This window comes from Engystomops pustulosus, chromosome 8, assembly GCF_040894005.1.
Source record: "Engystomops pustulosus chromosome 8, aEngPut4.maternal, whole genome shotgun sequence".
NCBI lineage: Eukaryota > Metazoa > Chordata > Amphibia > Anura > Leptodactylidae > Engystomops > Engystomops pustulosus.
Window position 1 is genome coordinate 59,077,740 of NC_092418.1, and position 23,740 is coordinate 59,101,479.

At 43.8% G+C, this 23,740-nt stretch overlaps 1 protein-coding gene across 1 annotated transcript in view; it reads right to left on the reverse strand.

Annotated features, from left to right (window-relative positions):
• Window positions 1–16,626: 16,626 nt before the first annotated feature.
• The window catches only part of LOC140076144 (3-hydroxyisobutyryl-CoA hydrolase, mitochondrial-like), a 219,233-nt gene continuing 212,119 nt past the window's right edge, over window positions 16,627–23,740 (reverse strand). Inside the window, exon 8 of the mRNA XM_072122651.1 lies at window positions 16,627–16,719. Coding sequence (XP_071978752.1) covers window positions 16,627–16,719 — 93 coding nt within the window. The remainder of the gene's footprint in view (window positions 16,720–23,740) is intronic.

Here is a 23,740-nt window from a genome sequence, read left to right on the forward strand (position 1 = left end):
AGGGTTTCAGAGGGTGGCTACCCGTGAGAGGTTGCCACACCAATACTAGGCAGAGGTGTCTGCCCCATTCCTCATTGCTGATTCCAAGCAGGCATACTACGATCTGAGCGAGCAGGATACCCGGGACTACCCCAAGGTAAAGGGAGAGATCTTGGCGCGACTAGGAATGGATCTGCAGCTGGAGTGCAGCTCACAGCTGGAGTTAACAGGAGGTGCTACCACCAAGGGGAAGAAGCGCCAACTGATTCACTTAGTCCGCAAGTGGCCCAAATTGTGGAGAAAGTTGTTTTGGATCATTTCCTGAGGGTCTTGCCAGGTGAGATCCAGCAATGGGTGGGATACGGGGACCCGTTTGATGTTGATGCACTGGTGGAGATGTTGGAGAGATATTGTGCTACCCAGTCCCTAATAAATGAGCCCCTTATGCCAGGGTAGGTCCTAAGGCAAGGAAGGTCATGTCACCCATGAGTCCTCGGGTTAAAACCACTTCCCACCTGTTGGACCTGCCTGGAACCAGGTCATATTGCAGCCCATTGCCCCCATTCTTCAGAGCCCATGGATTGAAGTTCTGCCAGAAGGGTTTCTCTCTATGCTGCCCCAGTCTATACAGCTACTAGCCCCGACTCTGCTGATGAGCGCCACCTGTGCCAGGTGACTGTAGCCGGGCATCCAGGGTTGGCCCTCCTGGACTCAGTCGGGTGACCTTGATTAACTGGAGCACTGTGGATCCATGGGGACGTAAAGGGCTACCCAACCACAATTATTAACCTCCAGACCTCTTGTGGAGAGACACTACATTAGGCAGGAGTTGTCATGAACTTGCCCCATGACCTTATCTTGGGACAGGACTTCCCCATGTTACGGACTTTATGGCGGGGAAACCAAGAGTTGGGTGTTCACTCTCCTGTGTCGTATGGTCAGATCTCAGTACCCAAGCCCAATGACCCAGACTCTGGGGTTCCTGCCGTAGGGGTGGCCGCCATAGAAGAAGATGGTAGTTTAACACTTCCCATAGATGTTATGGCAGGCGAAGCTGAGGAGAAGGGGACAGGGCCGCAGTTGTCGGATTTGGAGATTTCCCTTGACAACTTCAGTACCGCACATCTCCAGGACCCCACTCTGGTCCACGCCAGGGAAAATGTAGCACCCAGGTGCTGACAAGTTGTTTCCTCGAGTGGTAGTTAATCAGGAATTATTGTATCGAGTTGATAAGGTGCACAGTGAAACCCGGGAGCAATTAATGGTACCCAAGCCATATTGCCAAACGGTATTGGACCTCGCACATAAGCATGTTATAGGAGGACATCTAGGCACCACAAAAACACTGGGACGCATCTTGCAGCGTTTCCGTAGGCCAGGAGTGTACCATAAGGTAAAAAAAATATTGTGAAACTTGCCCTGATTGTCAATTGCATGCTCCCATGATACACTTTTGAAGTCCGTTGCCCATTATTGAGGTATCCTTTGAAAGGTCGCTATGGATTTGGTGGGTCCTCTGGTTAAATCTGCTTGTGGGCATCAGCATTTTCTGGTAGTCATGGACTATGTGATATCGTGAAGGCCATCCCACTACAGCACACATCTGCAAAATTAATTGATCAGGAATTGTTTTCCATGTTTTGCCGAGTAGGACTACCCAAGGAGATCCTCACGGATCAGGGAACACCATTCATGTCAAAAGTCCTCAAGGAGCTATGTCGGCTCTTTAATATCAAACAGTTACGCACCTCTGTGTACTATCCTCAGATGGATGAAGTTCCACAAGCTTCTCCTGGGTTTTCACCCTTTGAGTTGCTGTATGGCAGACATCGCAGGGGCCAAGGAGACATGGGTACAAGAGCCCAGCCCCCACAAAAGTGTAAAAGTGTAATAGACAGGGTGGTGGCCGTCATGCCCATAGTCCAGATATGGAGGAAGCACAAAGAACTCAAAGCTGGGTTTATAACAGGTGAGCAAAAGACCTTTAATCCCGGTGATCAGGTACTTGTGCTAGTCCCCACTGTAAAGAGTATATTTCTTGCCCGTTGGCAAGCGCCGTATGAGGTTTTAGAGAAAATAGGAGAGGTGAATTACAGGATACATTAGCCCAGCCGAAGGAAACCCGAGCAGACTATCTAGTTTATCTGTTAAAAGCCTGGAAAGACAGAGTCTGCTTACAGAGTTAAGCCTGTGGATGATGCAGAGATACAAATAGCACATACCCTCACCAAAGGAGAACAGAAAGAGGCTCGAGAGTTTGTAGCAAGAAATACAGATGTGTTCTCAGAGTTGGCACTGTCACTGAGCCAGGGGTAAACTTAAATCAAGGCCGCACCGAGTCACTGAGGCTCATAGACAAGCCATTTCAGAGAAGGTTCACAAGATGCCGAAACTAAGGGTTAATGAGGAGTCCAAAAGTGAGTAGGCCAGTCCAATTGTTCTAATTCCCAAACCTGATGGGACGTTGTGATTTTGCAATGATTTTAGAAAATTGAATGAGGTGTCTAAGTTTGATGCCTATCCCATGCCATGGGTTGACGAGCTTATTGAGAGACTAGGGGGAGATTGGTAATTCAATGCACTTGATCTAACAAAGGGCTATTGCCTTCTTCTCTACATTGTGTTACCGTTTGGGCCTCACAAGGTCCTGTAACATTCCAGTGGTTAATGGACATAGTTTAAAAGCCGCATAAGAGATACTCCTTAGCCCAGTGGTGGCGAACCTATGGCACTAGTGCCAGAGGTGGCACTCAGAGCCCTCTATATGGGCACCTGCGCCATCACCCCACCACAGACTCCGCCAGACAGGACTCAAGGCCTCTTGCAGTCCCAGGCAGCCCAGGACCCTAGAAGGAAGCTACAATGATAATCCAAACTTCTTCTCCTTCTTTCTACTATATTGGTGTCCTCAGGTGCCTATAAAATTTAAACCTGTGATAGAGCAGGGAGTGATAAGTTACTGCTTAAATTGTCGCATTGGCACTTTGCGAAAAATGTGTGAGTTTTGGTTGTGGTTTGGGCACTCAGTGTCTAAAAGGTTTGCCATCACTGCCTTAGCCTATCTGGATGATATCACCATCTTCAGCCATGACTGGGAGAGTCACTTATCCAAGGTACAGGCTGTAGTAAGTTCTCTTAGGGCATCTGGCCTGTCCACAAACCCCAAGAAATGTGCATTGGGAATAGAAAAGACACACTATTTGGGATATGTGATCGGTCAAGGCAGAAATACACCTCAGGTCAACAAGATTGACACTATCCAGGGTTGGCTTCAACCGGAGAGCACCAAACAAGTCAGATTATTCCTGGGTATTGTTGGGTACTACAGACGGTTAAACACAACTTTGCCACAGTATCCGCTCCCCTGACAGAGCTGCTGAGGGGTGTAAATTCTGTCATGCTGCAGTGGAATGAACAAGTAGAAGGCGCTTTTCAGGCATTGAACTCTACATTCACTTGAACGAATAGAACTAAGGAGAAGAATGAGGGTCACTAGGTGGTTCTTGTCACTCCAATATCAGTTTCACAATGCAGCACAAAGCCAGGAAACTGCAAGGCAATGTGGGTTTCTTGTCCCGGATGCATTGTTTAATGACAGGAGTTCGCCACGGTAGGGAGGGTATGTGAGAAAGTGAGAGGTGTAGTTTGGGAGAACCACTATCTGTCATACAGGCGGATGAAAGGTACTTGGTAAAAATTCTGGATTTGTCTGCAGTAACCCAAGGGTTAATGTGACATGAGGTAAGCAGGAGTAATCTGTTTGGTCTATGTTACCCTAGCTAGCATAGACACCTTTCTAATGAACGTACTGGGCCTGTTTACTATGGAGTAGGGGTAGGCTACTAGTGGGACATCCTTTCCATCTGGGCTTGGGGCCTTGGTTTCTGGATAGCCCACAGGTGCAGGTCGCAGGACTTGTTAGAGCTTGATTTAGACTGCAGGCCAGAAGCAGTAGGGGAGGTACTACTTGGGGAGCTGAAGTGTTCACACAGCAAAGACAACTAAGTGCCTCATGATATTCTGCTGGCCAAGAGAGTGTGCCTTGCAGCCAGGTACACATAAAGCAACGTTCTGTTAATTTATTAGGCAGTGGCCAGCTGACAGGCTTTATTTTGTATGTGCCTAAGCCAAGGCTGAATTTGTGTTTTGACATTGAAGTGGGAATAAAACACTTGATTTAGAGACTTTAAAACTGTGTGTGTCCCTGCCTCCTGCACTACTACGTAGCGTCTGCCAGAGCGATTGCCTACACTATATAGAGGTATATGTGTACGCTAATCATGTGGCATTTGACTTATTACAGTCTGATACGTTGTTGGTTTATGGTGGTTTACATTATATTTCTGATGTTCCTGTTAGGCAGCAACTCTTCTTCCGGCATAGTATCATTGCACAGCCAAAGTACTTATCAGTCAGCAGCGCAAGGAGTTGTTACCTCACATGCATGAGATTTCTGGCGTGAGCTGGTGACGTCACCGGCTCCCATGAAGCTCCCTAGGTGGTGCCACGGGCACTAGGCCGTAAATAAATCACTTTTTGCAAGAGCACTTCATGCACATTAGCATATGTTATAAAGTAGATTTTTTTTGCAAAACCCTCCGTTCTACTTTAAAAGAAAAACACCAGCCTGGAAACAGTATCGGGACAGGGAGGTGAGTGGTAGACATCTACCATTGGTTATACTGATGGAAGATGTGCTTCAAGTTTATTAGTTTTTAATAACAAGTAGGAATACAATACATTCAAGGATGGAAAATCCTAATCAAGAACATACAAGAACCTATCCCAAGTAGGTATAATACAGCTAAGGAAGATAAAGAATTTAGTGAGGAAGACTGCTCCAGGGTTGGTTGGGAGGACAAGGAAGCAGAATGGGGAGGTCAGCGTGCTCATTTGTATCCTTGTAATTGCCTGAAACTGTCAGTGGGTAAAAAAAGAGAACCAAACTCTATATAACTTGCAGCTTGAGATTCCAGTTTTCACTGACTTTGAAGACCCTGGATCTGGTGCCCTATCTGTAGGGCACTGTGACTATTGGCTACTGTGTGAGCCTGTGACTAATGACTATTGTGACTATGGGCTAGAGGAGATGAAGCTATATTGACAACTGTGGGAGCACTGTTAATACATTGGCTACAATGGGGACACTGTTAATAGGTTAGGATATGGTGATCCTGGGCTGAATCTTCACCCACTCAACTTCCTAGCCTCTGCTGGCACTGTGCCAGCAGTGTATGTGGAGCCAGTGTATAAGAGGAGGTAGCAGGTGTTTAACTATTTAGATGCTGTAGTCATAGCAACCACAGAATCTAATAGAGCAACATCATAACAACATTTTCACAGAGGACTGTCCCAAAATTTAACCCCTTAGTGACCAAGCTCATTTGTGCTCATTTGTGACCGAGACCTATTTTTCAAACCAGCAAGTGTTACTTTATCCAATTATAACTTTAGAAGGCTTTAAATTTCCCAAATGTTTTGGAGTTTGATTTTTCATTACATGTTGTACTTCAAAATAGTGGGACATTTTAGTAGATATATTTAACATTTATTTATGAAAAAAGGTGAATTTGGTAAACATTTTTAAAAAATAGCTATTTTCAAACTTCAAAATGTTCTAGTTTTCTTTGTCATTCTCCATTGTGATAATAAATCAATAACATTGTGAATACATTTTTCTGTATAAGTTTAACATTACATCGATTATAGATAACATGCAACTTTTTCATGAAAGATTTCAGAAAACATTACAGCCGATAAACATATAGAGGGGTTTCATGATCATGTCTGTAATTAGCTATAACAGTTAAAGGGGTATTCCAGGAATCGGCATAATTCATATACAAATGGGTCCTTGAAATATAAGGTAATGTGTAATTAGTTGTTATTTAAAATTTTGCTCCCCTTAGTAGAAAATGCTGGTGACATAGACTGTAATGGAGATTTAAAATGCTACTGGCCCTTTAACCCCTTAGCGCTCTGCGCCGTAGCTGTACTGCGCCGAGTCCCGCGAATAGCGCTCAGCGCAGTACAGCTACGGCGCAGAGACGATGCCGGTTCAGCGCTGCACAGCAGCCGAACCGGCATCGTTAGCCGCGGGATTTCAGCGGTAATTTACCGCTGACATCCCCGGCTAACACCCGCAGTCGGAGTGGGCTCCGATCGCGGGTGTTTAACCCGTTAAATGCCGCGGTCAACGCGACCGCGGCATTTAACATGCCTTCTGGGGGTCTTTACCCCACGATCGGCCCCTCCGCACCGTTTTCGGGGGGGGGGGCGCGATCGCTGTTTTGGCACCTCTGGGGTCCGATCGGGACCCCAGAGAAGCCTGGAGGGTTTGCCTTTAAGATGGCGTCTGTGACGTCATCTTAAAGGCAAAGTGTCAGCCTATGCATCTGCATAGGCTGGCACTGATAATACCCTGCAATACATTAGTATTGCAGAGTATTATCAAGAACAAGCAATCAGATGATTGCTTGTTCATATCCCATGGTGGATCATGTACAAAAATGTAAAAAAAAATGTTTTTCAATAAAAAATTACTTTATAAATCACTAAAAATGCCCATAAGCCCCAAAACATGTAAAGAGACATAAAACTCTCAAAAAAGTCTAAATCATAACACAAACCCCACATATATAGTATCACCGCGTCCGTAACAATCCATAGAATAAAACTAAATAACTATTGAACCCATATGATGAAGGCCGTAAAAAAAAAACGTTAAAAACCCGCCAAAAATTATGATTTTTACCTATTATATCTCACTAAAAATGCAATAAAAAGTGATCAACAAAACATATGTACTCCAGAATGATACTGTTGCAAAGAACAACATGTCCCGCAAAAAACAAGCCATCAACCAGCTCTGTAGCCAAAAACGTAACAATGTTATGCTACTTGGAATACGGCGATGCAAAAATGATAGATTTTTCCCCACATTAGGGTTTTATTTGGCAAATTTAGTAAAACATAAGAAAAAATATTCATGTCTGGTATCCCCGTAATCGTATCGACCCATAGAGTAAAGGTAACATGATTATTAGGCTATACGGTGAACATGAAAAAAAAAAAAAAAAAACCAGTACAGAATTGATGCTTTTCTACTCAGGAGCTCAAAAAAAGTTCCTAAATTTTCAACAATAGGTGATACCAACCCTAAAATGGTAACACTGGAAAAAGCATCTCGTCCCGCAAAAAAAATGTCGTCACATGGCCCAAATAACGGAAAAGCGAAAATTTTATAGCCTTCAAAAGGGGGCAACGAGAAAACTAAAATCCTGGCAGCTGCAGGGTGCTCCTTCCCTTCTGCGCCTCGCTGTGCCCCCATAACACAAGTAACGGCCATGTGTGGGGGGTCGCTGCACTCAGGAGAAATTGTAGAACAAATTTTATGGTGGGTTTTCTCTTTTTATCTTTTGGAAATGTGTAAATTTTAGGGCTAAATAAACGTATAACCGACAAAATTTGACCATTCTAAATTTCACCGCCATTTTGATTCAATTACTATGAAGATCTCAAGGGGTTAACAATCTTTGTAAATGCGGTTTCTGATAGTTTGAGGGGTGCAGATTTGAAAATGGGTTGGTTATATAGGGGGTTTTTGTTGCTAAATATGTAAAATTTGATTTCAAACAGTATTTATCCCCAAAATAGTAAATTCTGAAAATACGGAAAATCGCTATTCGATTTGTAGGCCGCGTGACGTCAAAATAAATTATCCAAACATTTCAAAAATTATGAAAATGTAAAGTAGACAAATGGGAAATGTTATTCTGCAAGTTATTTAGGTGGTAAATCGATCTGCCTGAAAACGCAGTGATTTTGAATTTCGAAAATGGCAAATTTTTCTAAAAATTCATCATTTTTTTTCTTTTTTTTGTAAATAAACGCAAAACTTATCAGCCAAAATTTACCACTAAAATGAAGTACAACATGCGGGGAAAAAACAATCTCAGAATCGCTTTGATAAGTAACAGTGTTCAAAAGTTATAACCATATAAAGAGACGCAGGTCAGAATCTAAAAAATGGGACTGAGCCTTAAGCTGTAAAATGGCTGCGTCCTTAAGGGGTTAATCAGTCCGTTAATTTCCTCCACGCGGTCCGTTACAAAGCATACACAGTACAGAAGATGGCTGCTGGTCACATGTCCACATCACATGTCCTCCTCCTGCGATCACCACTATGTTTGGCTGTAGTCGGTTGGTTGAAGTGCATCCAGTATGACCGGTGTTGTGGTGATGTGCCGGGATGGCGGTTACATATCATTACTATGGTAACAGAGCAAGAAAGTCTGTTATATCACCACTGGGAGCAGAGCATAAGAAGGAGGAGGAGTTACTGAGAACTAAAGGATCATGGAACTTGTAGTTTCCAGTGGCGGCCATCTTAGTGATAACTCCACCTTCTTTAGAGAGACCATACATTTTGTAAATCATAAAATCAGACTATTAAAGCTCCGTTTTGTGACTAATTACATTGAGTATTGTTGTATTCATTTATTTATATCATCATGTGTCTTTGTTTTCAGACGTTCATATTCCCGGAATACCCCTTTAACTATATAAATCTTTAAATAAAACAAGTAGAAACAAAGGTGGTAGAAGGGGCATGGGGAGGAGAGTAGACGATGTTCAAGTTTGGGGGGGGGGGGGGGTTATCCAGGTTTTACTAGAGCATATATTCTGGTAAAAATGGTCTGGGTCTGTTAGGGGCGATGTTGAGTTTTGAAAAGCAATCCACGGTGATCAAATTCTTTAGTTTTTATCATGTGTTTGTTTGTTCTCCACCGTGAGTTCTTCCATTTTTTGTAGAAGAAGAATTTTCTTGGAACCACTCTGTGATCGATGGGGATCTGGTAGATTTCCAGAGTCTTGGAATCAGCGAACTGGTTGCCGTACATTTGTGTGGGAAAAATGGAGAGAAGTATGGAAGGGTCATTGGGGATTTTGTATCTGAGGTTAGTTTACAAACTCAAATCCAAAAAGATTGAATAGATGAACATTGCCACCAAACATGGGATACGGTGCTTTCCATGTGTTTACATCTCCAACACTCATTGGGACAGGAGGGGTACATTTTGTGAAGCTTGGTCGGAACCCAATACCACCTTGAGATTCTTTTAAAATTAGTTTCTTGGGATTTAAAATAGAGTGATAGTTTGTGTGTACGGTGTAGAGCTTTGGACCTATCTTCATTAGAGTAAGAATTGTTGTTCCTCTTCCCAAGACTTAATGAAGGGGATAGGGGGGGTTGACCATTTGTCATATAGAAGATTATAGATAGTCGAAATGGTGTGAGTGATTGGTGAGGGTGAGAGGCATAGTTCTTCGAAGGCAGTTAAGTCTCTATGAAGATTTAGGGTTTTTTTTATATCTTGTATAAAAACTTGGGAGTTGCATAAATTCCCATTTGGTTTTTGATGAGCAGTAGGTGTTTTTGGAAAGATGGTTGAGTGGAGTTAATGATCCAGAATTAAGGAAGGTTTTATATTTTAGAGGCAGAGGAAATCTGCTGCTACTCCTGCTGGAAAATCAGGGTTATCCGAGACTGGTGTGAGTGGGCCATAAGGTTCCGTTAACCTGGGGTTTTTGTATTGTCTTCAGGGTGTGGGCTGCTATCATGGGGAGGTTGTTTAGTTGGTGCGTTAGTAGAAGTGAGCTAGAAGATCATGGTAGGCCTGTTAGTGGGAAAGGGGAGAGTTGGTTTTCAATTGTTACCCAAAGTTTGGAGTCCTGATGAAACAAATACACACTTGTTTACGTTTATGTTTACGTTTCACTAAGCTAATTTGCAAATTTCAAAAAGATCCTGCCTGACTGGAAACGTTTAAAAGACAAAATACATTTTATTAGATTTTATTAAAACCGTGTAGGAATAGTCTTATAAAGTGTGTGAACAACTTTACTTTTCAGGCATTGGCCAGCATTTTTGGACCAGTACAGTGATCCTATCTCCGTGACAGCCCTTTTATGGGAATTGTATTGTACTGTCCCAATTGTGCGAGCCACAGGTGGTCTATATCTTACAAGTGCTAATGGTAGCTGCTATAGACCTGTATATAGGCGCTGGTGATTATCAGTGGCCTAATCTAGATATATATTGTCAGAGTATACGCTGACCCGATGATGAGCTCCTTCCAGAAGATAGCGCCACTATTCCAAGGCAAGTTTATTGGCCAGGAGTTCTTGATCTCCTATAGAGTAATTCATCTCAGCCACAGAGAAGGTTTTAGAGAAAAAGCCACAGGCAGGTGTTCTGCCTTTGGGCACTTTCTGACTGAGAACAGATCTGCTTCTATCGAGGGAGCTTCAACCTCAAGCTAGAACGGTTTCTCTAAATCTGGCCATATTAGAACAGGAGCAGAAGCAAAGGCAGACTTCGATTTAGAGAATGCTTCCTCAGCCGCCAGAGGCCAGAGTCTGGGAACAGTGCCTTTTCCCTGTCCCTGCTCCAAACTCACCTCTGCACACTCCTGCTCCCGTCCGACCGCCCAGCGAAGAAACCTCCCCAATCTGCCAGTCGAGGACAGGTGCGTGTTGCTGTAACCACAGGACGGAGGGTGATAGAGGTGGATTTTAAAAAACTGGGGCCAAGTGAGGAAGGAGTAGGGGCCTGACTTGCGCTTGATCAAGACGTTGCTCTTCGAGGTGCTGAGAGAACTGGATGTCTATCTGAGTAGCCAAGGAGAAAAGCTCACTCAGCTCGTGCAGACAAGGCGTCTTTAAAAAGGACTTTCCAGACTGATCAAAGGTAGCAAGTAAGGCTGCTCCTTTCCAGTCCAGCTCAGAGAGTCCCAGGGCAGTCTCAGCAGATGACACCCAGGCTGGTTCCTCGAAGACGGATCAGAATTTTTTTTGAGGAACATGGTGAAGTCAGCCGTGACCGAGTCCCAAAGGGGCGCAGCAGATGTCTGAACTTTCCCAGAAGGCTTGTTACAAAAGCCACCTTTGACCTCTCCGTTATGAACTGCATGGGCATAAACTCGATGTGCAGAGCGCACTCCGTGATGAAGCCCTAGCACAATTTGGGATCACCATCATATTTGGATGGCATGGATAGATGCAGTCTGGGTTCTGTCAAAGCCAATACGGCCGCAGTAGCGGAAGGTACCGCAGGAGGCGCCTTCTGGTGGTGCCTTTTCCTAGCTGTTGACAATCCGCTGGGAATCCCGGGCCGCGATGGTGGGGAGATTCGCCAGTTTTGGTAGCGGACCCTTGATGGGATCCATTGCTGGATCTTACTGTTAGGAGGTCAAGACTGTTTTTAGGCATATAGCACAAAGATCAGGCGGGATTCATAGGAGAGGCTAGATTTTATACATATCCAGGAAATGGCCAGTGTCAATCAGCGATGCGCTGGCGATTTAAATCTGTGTGCGACCCAGGAGGCGGGGATGCGCGTGCTGGGAAGCCGGGACCGGAGCGGGAGTGTGGAGAGGTGAGTGAACCCAGGGGGGAGTGGGCGGCAAAGAGAGCGGCACCCGTGACAGAATGTAACTGAGGGAAGCAGTATGTAGGCAGAACAGTTTAAAGTTTGCACATTCGAATGAACCAACATAGATATAATATCAGACATAATAAAACCAGTCATGGGCTTTCATGACATTGCACCCTAAAACATGATCCCACTGATCGGGGAATAAAAGTCACCCCTATCGATCAGATAAGTAAGCATATTCAAAATAGGTTTGGAGCTTTGAAAAAAAAGAGAGATCTATTGGATCTATAAATAAGGAACATTAGACCCAGGGGGACTAAACATACTGTCAGAAACAATATTAAATTAAGCATATTAAATTCCCCAAATGTGTCTAAATAAAAAACTCTCAATGTTCTTGGTTCCCTTCCTTGTTGCAAATTTATAGATTATCTAATAATATATAATCGATACTTACCTAAAGGCAGGCAGAGTCTTCCTTGATCATTGGCATCCAGCGAGTTTCCAATTAATGAATGGGGATAGTATAAAGGATAAAGAAGTAATGCTCCATCTTGTGGAATAAATGTAGAATTGCAACAACCCTTTTATCTACATCTTTAAAAATAACGTACACTGAGGACACTTTATGCATAAATCTAAACATTACACCCACGTACAAACCAATGTAGGTTAGCTGAGAACACCCTGTGGGCCAAGTACAGGCGGTCCCCTACTTACACCCGACTTACAGACAACTCATAATTACAGACAGACCCCTCTGACCTCTGGTGAAGCTTTCTGAATGCTTTACTATAGTCCCAGACTGCAATGATCAGCTGTAAGGTGTCTGTAATGAAGCTTTGTTGATAATCCTTGGTCCCATTACAGCAAAAAATGTTTAAACTCCAATTGTCACTGGGGCCAAATTTTTTTTTGTCTGGATCTACAATGATAAAATATACAGTTGCGACTTACATACAAATTCAACTTAAGAACAAACCTCCTTACCCTATCTTGTACGTAACCCGGGTACTGCCTGTAAGTATTACATCCACATAGAAACTAATATGGGTACGCTGGGGACATCTTGTGGAGAGAGACAAGAATTACAATTGCATAAGATAACACATCCCAATTCAAATGGACACCTAGGACCCCTGGTGGTTATAATAAATATAGTACCATCTTCACACAATATACAAGATATAGCAATTCAAATTACAGTATTTTGCGGACTATAAGGCGAACATAAAAATATAAGATTTAATGGCTTTTAAAACTAACTGTGATGAAGTAAAAAAATATTGGAGTGATGATGTGCTTGGTACGAGCGACGGAACACGTCTCCACATTTTTATATGTGAATATGTTTTAAAGAATTTTTACTGTGCATTTGCACATTTTTATGGAATAATACAAAATAATATTTATAAATGCTTTGGGCGCTGAACGGAAAAATTTTGTTTCACAAGGAGCTATATGCTCACAACCTCTAACAACCCAGTAATGTGATGCAACAAGCCATGTCTCCGCTACACCAACAACATCTAGCTGTTCCTCTAAAACCAGAGTTTTAAAACCATTTTGCTTGTAATACTTTTGGCATTTGTGAACACACTTTAATTTTCCACAGTTATTTATTTCATTTATAGAAATCCCCCCCCCCCTTTCATTTGGGTGCAACTTATCTGTGGAAAACAGCCTGAACCCCAATGAAAAATCAGTCCTGTGCTCCTCGAACCCAAATTCCTCTGCCCTACACCAGGATCTGAGCCATGCATTTAACACCCTGAGCTCCCGCTGTCTTTTTCTTGTGTAGCGCATGGCACAGGTATTATTCCAGAGTATTCCAGAATACTACCTTGAAAGTCCTTCCCTTAACATTTGAACCTAATTCTTTAAAACTATTCTTCAGGCTCCTCCAACTACCATCTATTCTGTCATTGGTTCCAACATGGAACACGAAAGCTGGGCCATCCCCAGCCCCTCCCAGTAATTTATCCACCCTATCTACCACATGACGAACCCTGGCACCGGGGTGAAAGCAAACCATTAAGTTGAGGAGATCTTGGCGACAAATGATTCTGTCTTTCTGATTATAGAGTCCCTTACAACCACTTACTGTCTTGGCTTACCTGCACTACCATCCCTGGGCTGGACTACTTCTCCAGCTGTTAAGGACATGTATTTTTTTTCTCTGTCAAAAAAATGTAAAATTCTCCCGTGGGTTCAGGAAGAAGACCCGGCGCCATACATTCCAAACAGGTTTATTTTATCCATAAAATCAATGAAAACAAAACCCTTTTCGGACCCAGAACGGATCCTTCATCAGTTGTATTACCTGACTTGATCCTTGGACGATACATCTCCTTGATTCCTTGGACGATATTCATACCGAGAAAAATTCTCCCGGAGGCAGCGCCGCGTTATAAACCGTTAATATATATATAGCCAGGTCCCGCTCCTCCCTGTACTTGCACCCGAAATAAAGATAACGATTTCACAGTAATGGTGAGTGCCATTTCTTTCCTTTCCTCTTTGGATATTGATTGGACTGTTTGTCACTTTAGCAGAGCACCACCAACAGTGTTACTAGAAGAGGATTGTATTGCCGGAGTCTCTTTGCAGTGACTGTTATTGCCCCGTGATTGGTTTGCGTTGTGATCGCTAGTGTCGAGCTTGTGTCGAGCGTTGTGTCTATTTGTGTTGTAATACTTTACACAATTACCACTAAACAACCACTGGAAGATAATCTGCACTTTGAGCGCCCCTTGCTCTCTCTTTTATCTGTTTTCCCCTGGCTGTAAGGGAGAGCAGGATCTGCTAGGGCTGCCATTTCTGACACTGATGTCCTTACATCATTGCACAATTTAGCAATTTTGCTTGGGGTGTTCAGAATCAGAATTGGCCTTCCTTTTCTTTGACACCTTTCTACCCCCTCTATTTACAGTAACCCAGCTACCTACCTGGTCCTCCTCATCCTCCACTTCTGTCCCGCTTATTGCTTGCTCAGTGAGCAGAATACTTCTCTTAAGATTGTCGATTGCTTGTGCAATATCTTCCTTCAGATCTCTAACTCTAGCTTCCAGGAGAAAAATATGAGCACATTTGTCACAGCTGTAAACACCCTGGAACTCCTGCTCCAGCAGTGTATATGTGTGGCAGTGTGTACACTGGAGTATACCACCAATCTTGCTAGCCATATCTTAGTTACAAAACTCTAAGGAGTGTATAAATCAAGAGATATAAAATGAAGATTACTTAGAGTTCTGTGGACCCCTCTTTTTTGAACTCCGCTTGTTTAAATTCCACTTATGTCCACAAGCCAAAATTAACTCAAAACTGAGTTGTGATCCCTTAATTTATCACATGTGCACACTAATCCCTCCTCTCAATAAGCAAGCCACTCAAAGACAGGAAAAAAAAAGCTATTTAAATTGTGACACTAAGGCTGGCGCCACACGTGGCGCTTTTGTCTGCGTTTGCAAACGCAAACGCAGACAAAGTCGCGCCCACCGGGGCGGGCCTCGGCCCGATCGCATCGGCGTTTCTATGGAAACGCCTGCGATCGGGAACGAGACGCCGGTGTTTCGCGTTAAATTAACACGAATCACCGGCGGCTCGTTCCCGATCGCAGGCGTTTCCACAGAAACGCCGATGCGATCGGGCCGAGGCCCGCCCCGGTGGGCGCGACTTTGTCTGCGTTTGCGTTTGCAAACGCAGACAAAAGCGCCACGTGTGGCGCCGGTCTAAGGCCCCTTCCACACTCCTGTTGCAGATCACATCACAGTATGATCAGGGTGGCATCAGAGTTCAATCAGTTTTCAGTCAGAGTTTGTTCAGTGTCTCAGTCTTTCACACACATTTTCAATGCATTTTCAATGCAATTTCAATGCATTTTTCACACGCAGCTAATGCACGTGAAAAGGACTCAGGACTGAGGTCTATCTTTTCTATGGCAATTGATGCCATGGTGTCTCAGAGTGCATGCGTCTCAGAGTACAATGTGTTTTTGATGCATCTCCATAAACATGTGTGGTGCATTTTTCATGCATGCGACTTGCAAAAGTAGAGCATGTTGCGATTTAAACGCATGTTAAAAAGCCCATTGACTACAATGGGTCAGAGTGCAATGCAAGTTCTGCACGTCAAAAGCACACGCAGAGCATGCCCGTGAAAAACACAAGTGTATAAGAGGCCTAAGAAAAGAACCTTGCTATTATTTATCTCCTCAATCCACAGTCAACCTAATCACATATTCACTTTAGCACACACAAAATCCTCAAGCCAAAATGAGCAAAATGCACAAATAATCTCTGTAATGAAATATACAGAGATTATGTAAAATAATATAACATTTTACATAAAGGTGTACCAATGTAACTTGAGGCACCCAGAATAACAATGTTGAGTTAACAAGAATAAATGTAAATTACTATGAACGTTTTAGAAAAGGGCATGAAAGAGGAAATTTAGCAAATGCAATTTGCAAACCATTTCCTATTAGTCCATTCTCAACATAGGCTCAGTTGTATTATTCTGTTTTAGCATTTTATAGGCCAGTAAACAAAGTATATACTTAGCATTATTCTTAATGAAACCATAAAAAATAAATGTTATAATGCAATAGAACAGTGGCGGCGAACCTATGGCACGGGTGCCAGAGGCGGCACTCAGGGTCCTTTTTGTGGGCACCCAGGCCATCGCCCCAGCACACCAGACAAGACTCAAAAAATCTTCCTGCAGTTCCAAGCAACTTAAAAGATGCTGCTTTCAGTCATATTTTGATACTAACTTCGCTACTTGGGACTGTAGGAAGAGGGAGAATGAATAGACAGGGCCGAATTATATTTGGAGGACCTCCTGCTGGCTCCACGTTTCTCTGTGTACAGAGGGAAACTGGAAAGAAGCTAAAATGATGAAAATTTTCCATCTTTCTACTGTGTTGCTGTCCTCAGGAGGCTAATATGATTGATAAGTTACTGCTTTAATTTTTGGTTGGCACCTCGCGATGAAAAAGCAGGGTTTTGGATTGCAGATTGGGCACTCGGCCTCTAAAAGGTTCGCCATCACTGCAAAAGATGCTGAAATTTGTTTACAGTATTTTAAACATTTGATGAAAATATTTTAACATTTTACAATATTTGAATTGCAACTTCTCTACAGAGCGGTGACATAAAAGATGATTAATGAGATATATCACTTGAGCAGTGTGAATATAAAGTTTATATAAACCTACCAATTGCTGTCTCTGGCATGGCAAAGAGAGTCCTCTCAGATGCTACTCTAAAATGACCATGAACAGAAAGACCGACACCCTAAAAGATAACAAAATACATTGTAAATCAAAACTACCAAATCAAAAGAAAAAAACAGGAAATCAAACACATAGAAGAGAATCAAGAATCAGTAAACAAAAACATTTTTAACCCCCTCCCGCCGCAGCCCTTTTTTCTTTTTGCCTTTTCATTTTTCACTCCCCACCTTCAAAAATCTATAACTTTTTTTTTATTTTTCTATGTACAGAGATGTGTAAGGGATTATTTTCTGCGTAACAAATTGTTCTTCAAAATGGTGGTATTTACTATTCCATGTTGTGTACTGGGAAGTGGAAAAAAAATTCCAAATGCAGTGAAATTGGTGAAAGAAAGCATTTGCTGCGTTTTCTTGTGGGCTTGGATTTCATGGATTTCACTGTACGCCCCAAATGACATATCTACTTTATTCTTTGGGTCAGTACGACACGGGGATACCAAATTTGTATAGGGTTTTTAATGTGTGTTCATATGTTTACAAAAATTAAAACCTGTACAAAATTATTTTTTTAAATTTTGCCATCTTCTGGCGCTAATAACTTCGTTGTACAGAGCTGTGGGTGGCATAATTTTTTGCAACTTTTGATGACGTTTCCAATTAAACCATTTTTAGGATCGTACAACCTTTTGATCACTTTTTATAGAATTTGTTATATTTTTTTAACTAACAAAAAGTGCTATTTTCGAATTTGTGCATTATTTTCCGTTACAAGCTTAAACGTAGTAAAACATTATATTTTGATAGATCAGGCATTTTCAGACGCAGCGATACCTTATGTGTTTATGATTTTTAATGTTTAATTATATTTATATCAGTTCTAGGAAAATGGAGGCGATTTGAATTTTTATTTTATTATATTTTTTAAACTTTTTGTAAATTTTTTACTATTTTTCAGACTCCCTAGGGTACTTTAACCCTAGGTTTTCTGATCGATTCTATCATATACTGCCATACTATAGTATGGCAGTATATGGGGATTTTCCTCATGAAAGAGTTAAAATGAGGCAGCCTCAGGTCTTCTGAAGACCATTGGCATGCCGACTTATCACCGCTCCCCGATGGCATCACGGGGAGCTACGGTCCTCGGCAATATGGGCGCCAACAGCTTTGCCGTGAGCCCTCTCCATGCACCCACACCCAGCATGTGACGTACTATAATATTACATGTCGGTAAGGGGTTAAATCCCTAAGGACCAGATCATTGTTTGTTTCCATTTTCACTCATGGTGCATAGTTCATGTAGAACCCGGGGGTGTATGCCATCTGGCCCCGGTGATTGATCTATCTTAGTGGTTGCGAGGCGCCGCCGTACCTCTTGCTATGTTAAACTCTTGACATTCCAAAAAGAATTTACATCATTCCTCATCGTGTCTTCCACCAGGGGATTTTCCTGGGTAAAGACAGTCGAGAAGGCGACATTCAGTAGATTGACCCTTTCCTCTTCTCCTTCCACCATGACCCCCATGATATTCCTAAGATGGCCTACACTCTCCGTTTTTAGTTTCTTATCATTTATATACTTGAAAAATTATTTGGGATTACTTTTGCTCTACCTGGCAATATTTCTCAGTCTCTATTTTTGCGTCCTTTATCGGCTTTTTACAGGATTTATTTTTCTCTCTATAATCCAGTAATGCCTGACAGCTACCTTCACGTTTTAGCACACCTTATCTATCTCGCTTATTGCTTTCCTTACAAGACTAATTAGCCACATTGGCTTTTTCTTGTTCCTCTTATGCTTTTGTCTGTGTCTCCAACAGGCCTTTTTTTAGAATATATGAGTAAAATTCTCTTTTTTTTTTGATGGGGGGGGGGGGGTCTTTTGTCTTTGAGAACATTGTCCCAGTTTATGCCTATAAGGTCTTCCCTTAGTTGTTGAAAATTTGCCCTCCTGAAGTTTAGAGTGTTGGTTGCCCCTCCACTAACCCTCTAAGTAAAGTGTAATACAAAATCAATGATATAATGATCACTATTAACCAGGTTCCCCCCAACCTGTAATTTTGATACCCTATCAGGTCTGTTGGTTAAGAGAAGGTCAAGCACTGCCACCCCTCTGGTTGACTCCAGGACTAGTTGCGACAGGTAATTGTCCTTTGTTGTCGACAAAAACCTGCTACCTTTGAAGGGCCTGCAAGTTTCTGCTCCCCGGTCAATATCTGGGTAACTGAAGTCCCCCATGATAAGTACTTCACCATGCTTTGAAGCCGCATCCATTTGACTTATCAGCATTTCCTCCGCTGCCTTCATTATATTTGGGGCCTTATAACAAACCCCTAGTAATATTTTATTATTCTTTTTCCCTCCTCTTATCTCCACCCATAGGGACTCCACATTAGCATTTGCGTCACCGATCTCATCTCGCAGGACAGGCTTGAGACAAGAATTCACATATAAACAAACCCCTCCACCTTTTTTATTTATACGATTATTTCATGTCCAGCCATGTCTCGCTGATACCCACTATATCATATTTGCGCTCCAACATTAAGAGTTCCAGTTCCTCCATTTTATTTGTGAGGCTTCTGGCATTTGTATACATACACTTTATATGGTTTTCCCTATCCCTATTCCTTTTGTTCTTATTCCCCAATCTCATTACCGCCACCCTTCCTCCCCAATGGACTATGACTCTTTCCAGCTCTCTATCTACACTGTCTATTTGCCCTGCACAAGTGTAGTTGCCCTCCCCCCAGGTCTCTAGTTTAAACACTCCTCCAACCTTCTAGTCATTTTTTCCCCCAAAACAGCTGCACCTCCCCATTGAGGTGCAGCCCATCCCTACTGTAGAGCCTGTAGCCGACAGAAAAGTCAGCCCAGTTCTCCATGAACCCAAAGCCCTCCTTCCTACACCAACTTTTGAGCCACTTATTTACCTCCCTGATCTCCCACTGCCTTTCTGGTGTGGCACTTGGTACATGTAGTATTTAGGAGAAAACTACCTTTGAGGTCCTTACCTTGAGCTTATGGCCTAAATCCCTGAAATCATTTATAAGGACCTTCCACCTACCTCTTACTTTGTCATTAGTGCCAATGTGGACCATGATCGCTGGTTCCTCACCAGCCCCTCACAGTAATCTGTCAACCCGATCCGCAACATGACGAACTCGAGCACTGGACAAAAAGCACACTGATGATGATGTAGCCGATCACACTTGGGAGCCAGGTGAAGCAAGGGCTTCATCATCATCGTCAGGAGAAGAGGGCGTCAGCTTGTATGTCAGGCCGCTGTCTGACGTTGCCCTGCCACGTTGTCAAAATTGCAGAAAGTAATTCGCTAGCCATGAGTCATCAGGGTGCCAGCAGTGCGAGGACGGGAGCCAAATGGCTGCAGGGTGCAAAACCCACTTCGCAGGTCCAAGTAAGCAATGGCACAGGGGCTCAGCGAACAGCGGCGTTAGTAGTCACTCAGTGTAGAGTATTGGCAGTAAAACCACCAACTCGACAGTGTGGCAGTTTTTTTGTTAATACACCAGAGGAGCCAAGCGTGTGTATATGTAGAATCTGAATAAACAAAAAGTCAACCTCCCTTTCAGGCTGAAGGGGAGGAGAAGACACAATTTGGACCCAAAAGTATTATTAAGGCCTAAGGTTGCTGGGGTATCAATTAAAGTATTAAAGAAGACTCATATTCGCTCGGCATGCGACCAAAAATAACCCTTAGGCCACCCGGGCATATAGTAACAAAATTTAACTTTTATTAGAAATTCATTTAAGAACAACAGAACTGAAATGTGTTAAAATGCACAATGGGCAGTGACTGGAAAATCGGATGCAGTAGGATTGGGATGCTCAATTGGCGTTCATAGATAACTAATGCTAGAGGGATTGATCAGTTCCCTCTCTTATAGCAGCCGACACTATAATGAGCATGTACAGGTAGGTGAGAGTTATTCTCAAATTCATCCCAGCACTTCCTGCTATATTCAACACTTCTCCAATTCTCTATCTATAGAGTTTATAGATTGACCTATATGTGACCTCCGATCTTAGCATTTTCCCTCTACACTGCCCATTGCTAGTTAAAATGTTTTGCTCAACCAGACCCTCCCAACATGTTTCGCCGAAACTGGCGTCATCAGGGGTTTAGGGCTGACTGTAGAATCTGTGAGCAGAAAGTGAAGCGTTGCCAGGGAGCTAATGTTGGCACCACGTCAACACATGCAGCATCACCATCCAATGGCCTGTGAGAAAAGTGGCTCAGAAGTGGTGGGCCATCCTGCCGCCGCAGCAACAGCAGCATCACCAGGTGGCACACATGCCATTTTAGCCAGTCAAGGCTCCAGCACCTCTGCCGAAGGGAGCTGTTTGTCTTTGACATCATCTCCTGATCCAGATGCTCCTGCTCCTCGCTACACATGGCGCCAGCAGTCGTTGAACGAGGGGATTACAAAGAGACAACTGTATGCGTCCAGCCATCCTAAGGTGTAGAAGCTGACTGTGCTCCTGTCCAAGTTGTTGGTACTGCAGTCCCTCCCTTTCCAAGTTATGGACTCTGCACCCTTCAGAGAACTAATGGCTTGTGCCGAACCAAGGTGGAGAGTTCCAAGCTAAAATTCCAAGCCAGTCCTTGAGCGTATCAGTTTCTTCTAAGGTGCACGGCAGCGTGGAGCTGTAACCACGGCCAGGGCCATTAAATGTCCTTTACGGCCCGCTGCCCGCTTCCCGCCCAGCCAACAACTTGAACAGGAGATGCAGCTTTCTCCTCCACGTTGTCAAACTGCTGATCCTGCGCCAATGTTCGCCTCCTACTCCTCATTCTCCACCACCACCTCACCTCCACAAGTCTATGTGCTGCTCCATCATACCACATGTGCAGGGCACAGCGGTGTCACACAGTTCTACACCTGGTTTGTCTTGGCAAACAAAGTCACAAAGGGGAGGAACTGCTCTGCAAAAAGAAAGCAATGTGTGGCTTTCTCCACAACAACTGCAAATCGGAACCATGGTGACAGACAATGGGACGAACATGGTGTCCGCACTGCAACGAGGAGGGATGGTCCAAGCTCCCTGCATGACGCACTTGTTTTTATCTGGTTGTCAACAGGTTCCTGACCATCGTCCACCCATCTGCAAGACATTCTAAAAATGGCCAGGAAACTGTGCATGCCTCTCCCAACATAGGCTGATATGCGATGTTTCCACTCATTGGAATTCCTGCCTCCATATGTTACACCACCTGTATGAAAAGAGAAAAGCCATTAATGATTTTTTGATGATGCAAGCAGGCCGGAGTATTCCCCTGTGTAACTTTGATGTCAGCCTTTGACAGCTTATGCGTGATACCTGCCGTTTGCTCAGGCCCTTTGAAGAGGCCATGTTATTTGTCAGTCACCAGGACTGCGGGATGAATAACGTCATTCTACTGCTTCATGTCCTGGAACTGATGCTGCAAAATCTGTCTGGTCAGGGCACTGGAGAAGTGGCGACTACATCTCATGGCCACATGAGTCTGGTGGGGGCTGAAGATGGCCCACAGCATGCTGCTTTGCCAAACTAGTGACAGCCCAATAGTCAACATCTGGCATATGGATGACTTTTGGCTCTCCACCGATCCAAAATGGGTGACTTTTTTCTAGCTGCCGAGAGGGAGAAAGTACTGGGGTACTATAGATAAATACTATGCAGACAGTTTACTGCTGCCTATGTGCGCCGTTGTCCATCCTCTGTCAGGTCTTTGCGCAGTTTGCAGTAGAGAAGCTGTCCTGCCCACCCAGTAGTGTGGCATCAGGGTGGATGTTCAGTGCGACGGGAACCATTGATACCCCAAGGAGAACCCGCTTGTGGAGAGACTGACCTTTGTCAAGATGAATCAGGCGTGGATCGGATAGGATTTCAACACACTAATCAGATTAGATCAGCCATGACGACTCCCAAACGTTGAAAAATGAGTCTGGATTCTAACTACCTGCCTAAGCCACTATTCTGATGCTGCCACACATCTGCTGCCAGTTGTTCCATCTGTCTCTCACCATATTTATCAGGCACTGAAATGGTCACCCACCTCCACACTCTGTCATTGTGCCACTTTCTGACCTGCTGCTGCTGCCACCTCCACGCTCTATCATTGTGCCACACTGTGGCCTACCATCAGGGCCGGACTGGAAAAAAATGTAAAAGTGGCCCCATTCTGTGGGCGGGGTCAAAACAAGTAGGTGTGATCATGTGATGTGGGTGGAGCTACTAAACTCCACACAAACTGTTGATAGATGGTCTAAATCAATTTGTACAGCGCAGAGAAAGAGACTCACACTGCCTCCCTTACACAGGAATAATGCTTCTTTTTTAAAAGAACACAACTTAATACTGCCTTATATATACAAAAAAACTACTACAATACCTCCGTTAAACAAGAATATAACTACTATAATGCTTCCCGCTATGTACAAGAAACAAACTATTATAATACTGCCCGCTATGTACAAGAATATAACTACTACATACCTCCCAACTTTTGTGGAGGAGAAAGAGGGACAAAATGGCGGCGATTTTTTTACCCACAGAAGCCACACCCTAGCCACGCCCCCTAACCACACCCCCTGGCCACGCCACTGCTCATACCTTCAACGCATCCACTGGCACCAATGTATATTTATGTATATAATTGGGGGGCATATTCCACTCCCCCTAGACAACGAGCATGCCCTCCTAGACAACGAGCATGTCCTCCCCTAGACAACGAGCATGCCCCCCCCAGACAACGAGCATGTCCTCCCCTAGACAACGAGCATGTCCCCCCCTAGACAACGAGCATGTCCCCCCCAGACAACGGGCATGTCCGCCCCCAGACAACGAGCATGCCCCCCCCTAGACAACGAGCATGTCCCCCCCAGACAACGAGCATGTCCCCCCCAGACAACGGGCATGTCCGCCCCCAGACAACGAGCATGCCCCCCCCTAGACAACGAGCATGTCCCCCCCAGACAACGAGCATGCCCCCCCTAGACAACAAGCATGCCCCCCCTAGACAACGAGCATGTCCCCTAGACAACGAGCATGCCCCCCCCTAGACAACGAGCATGTACC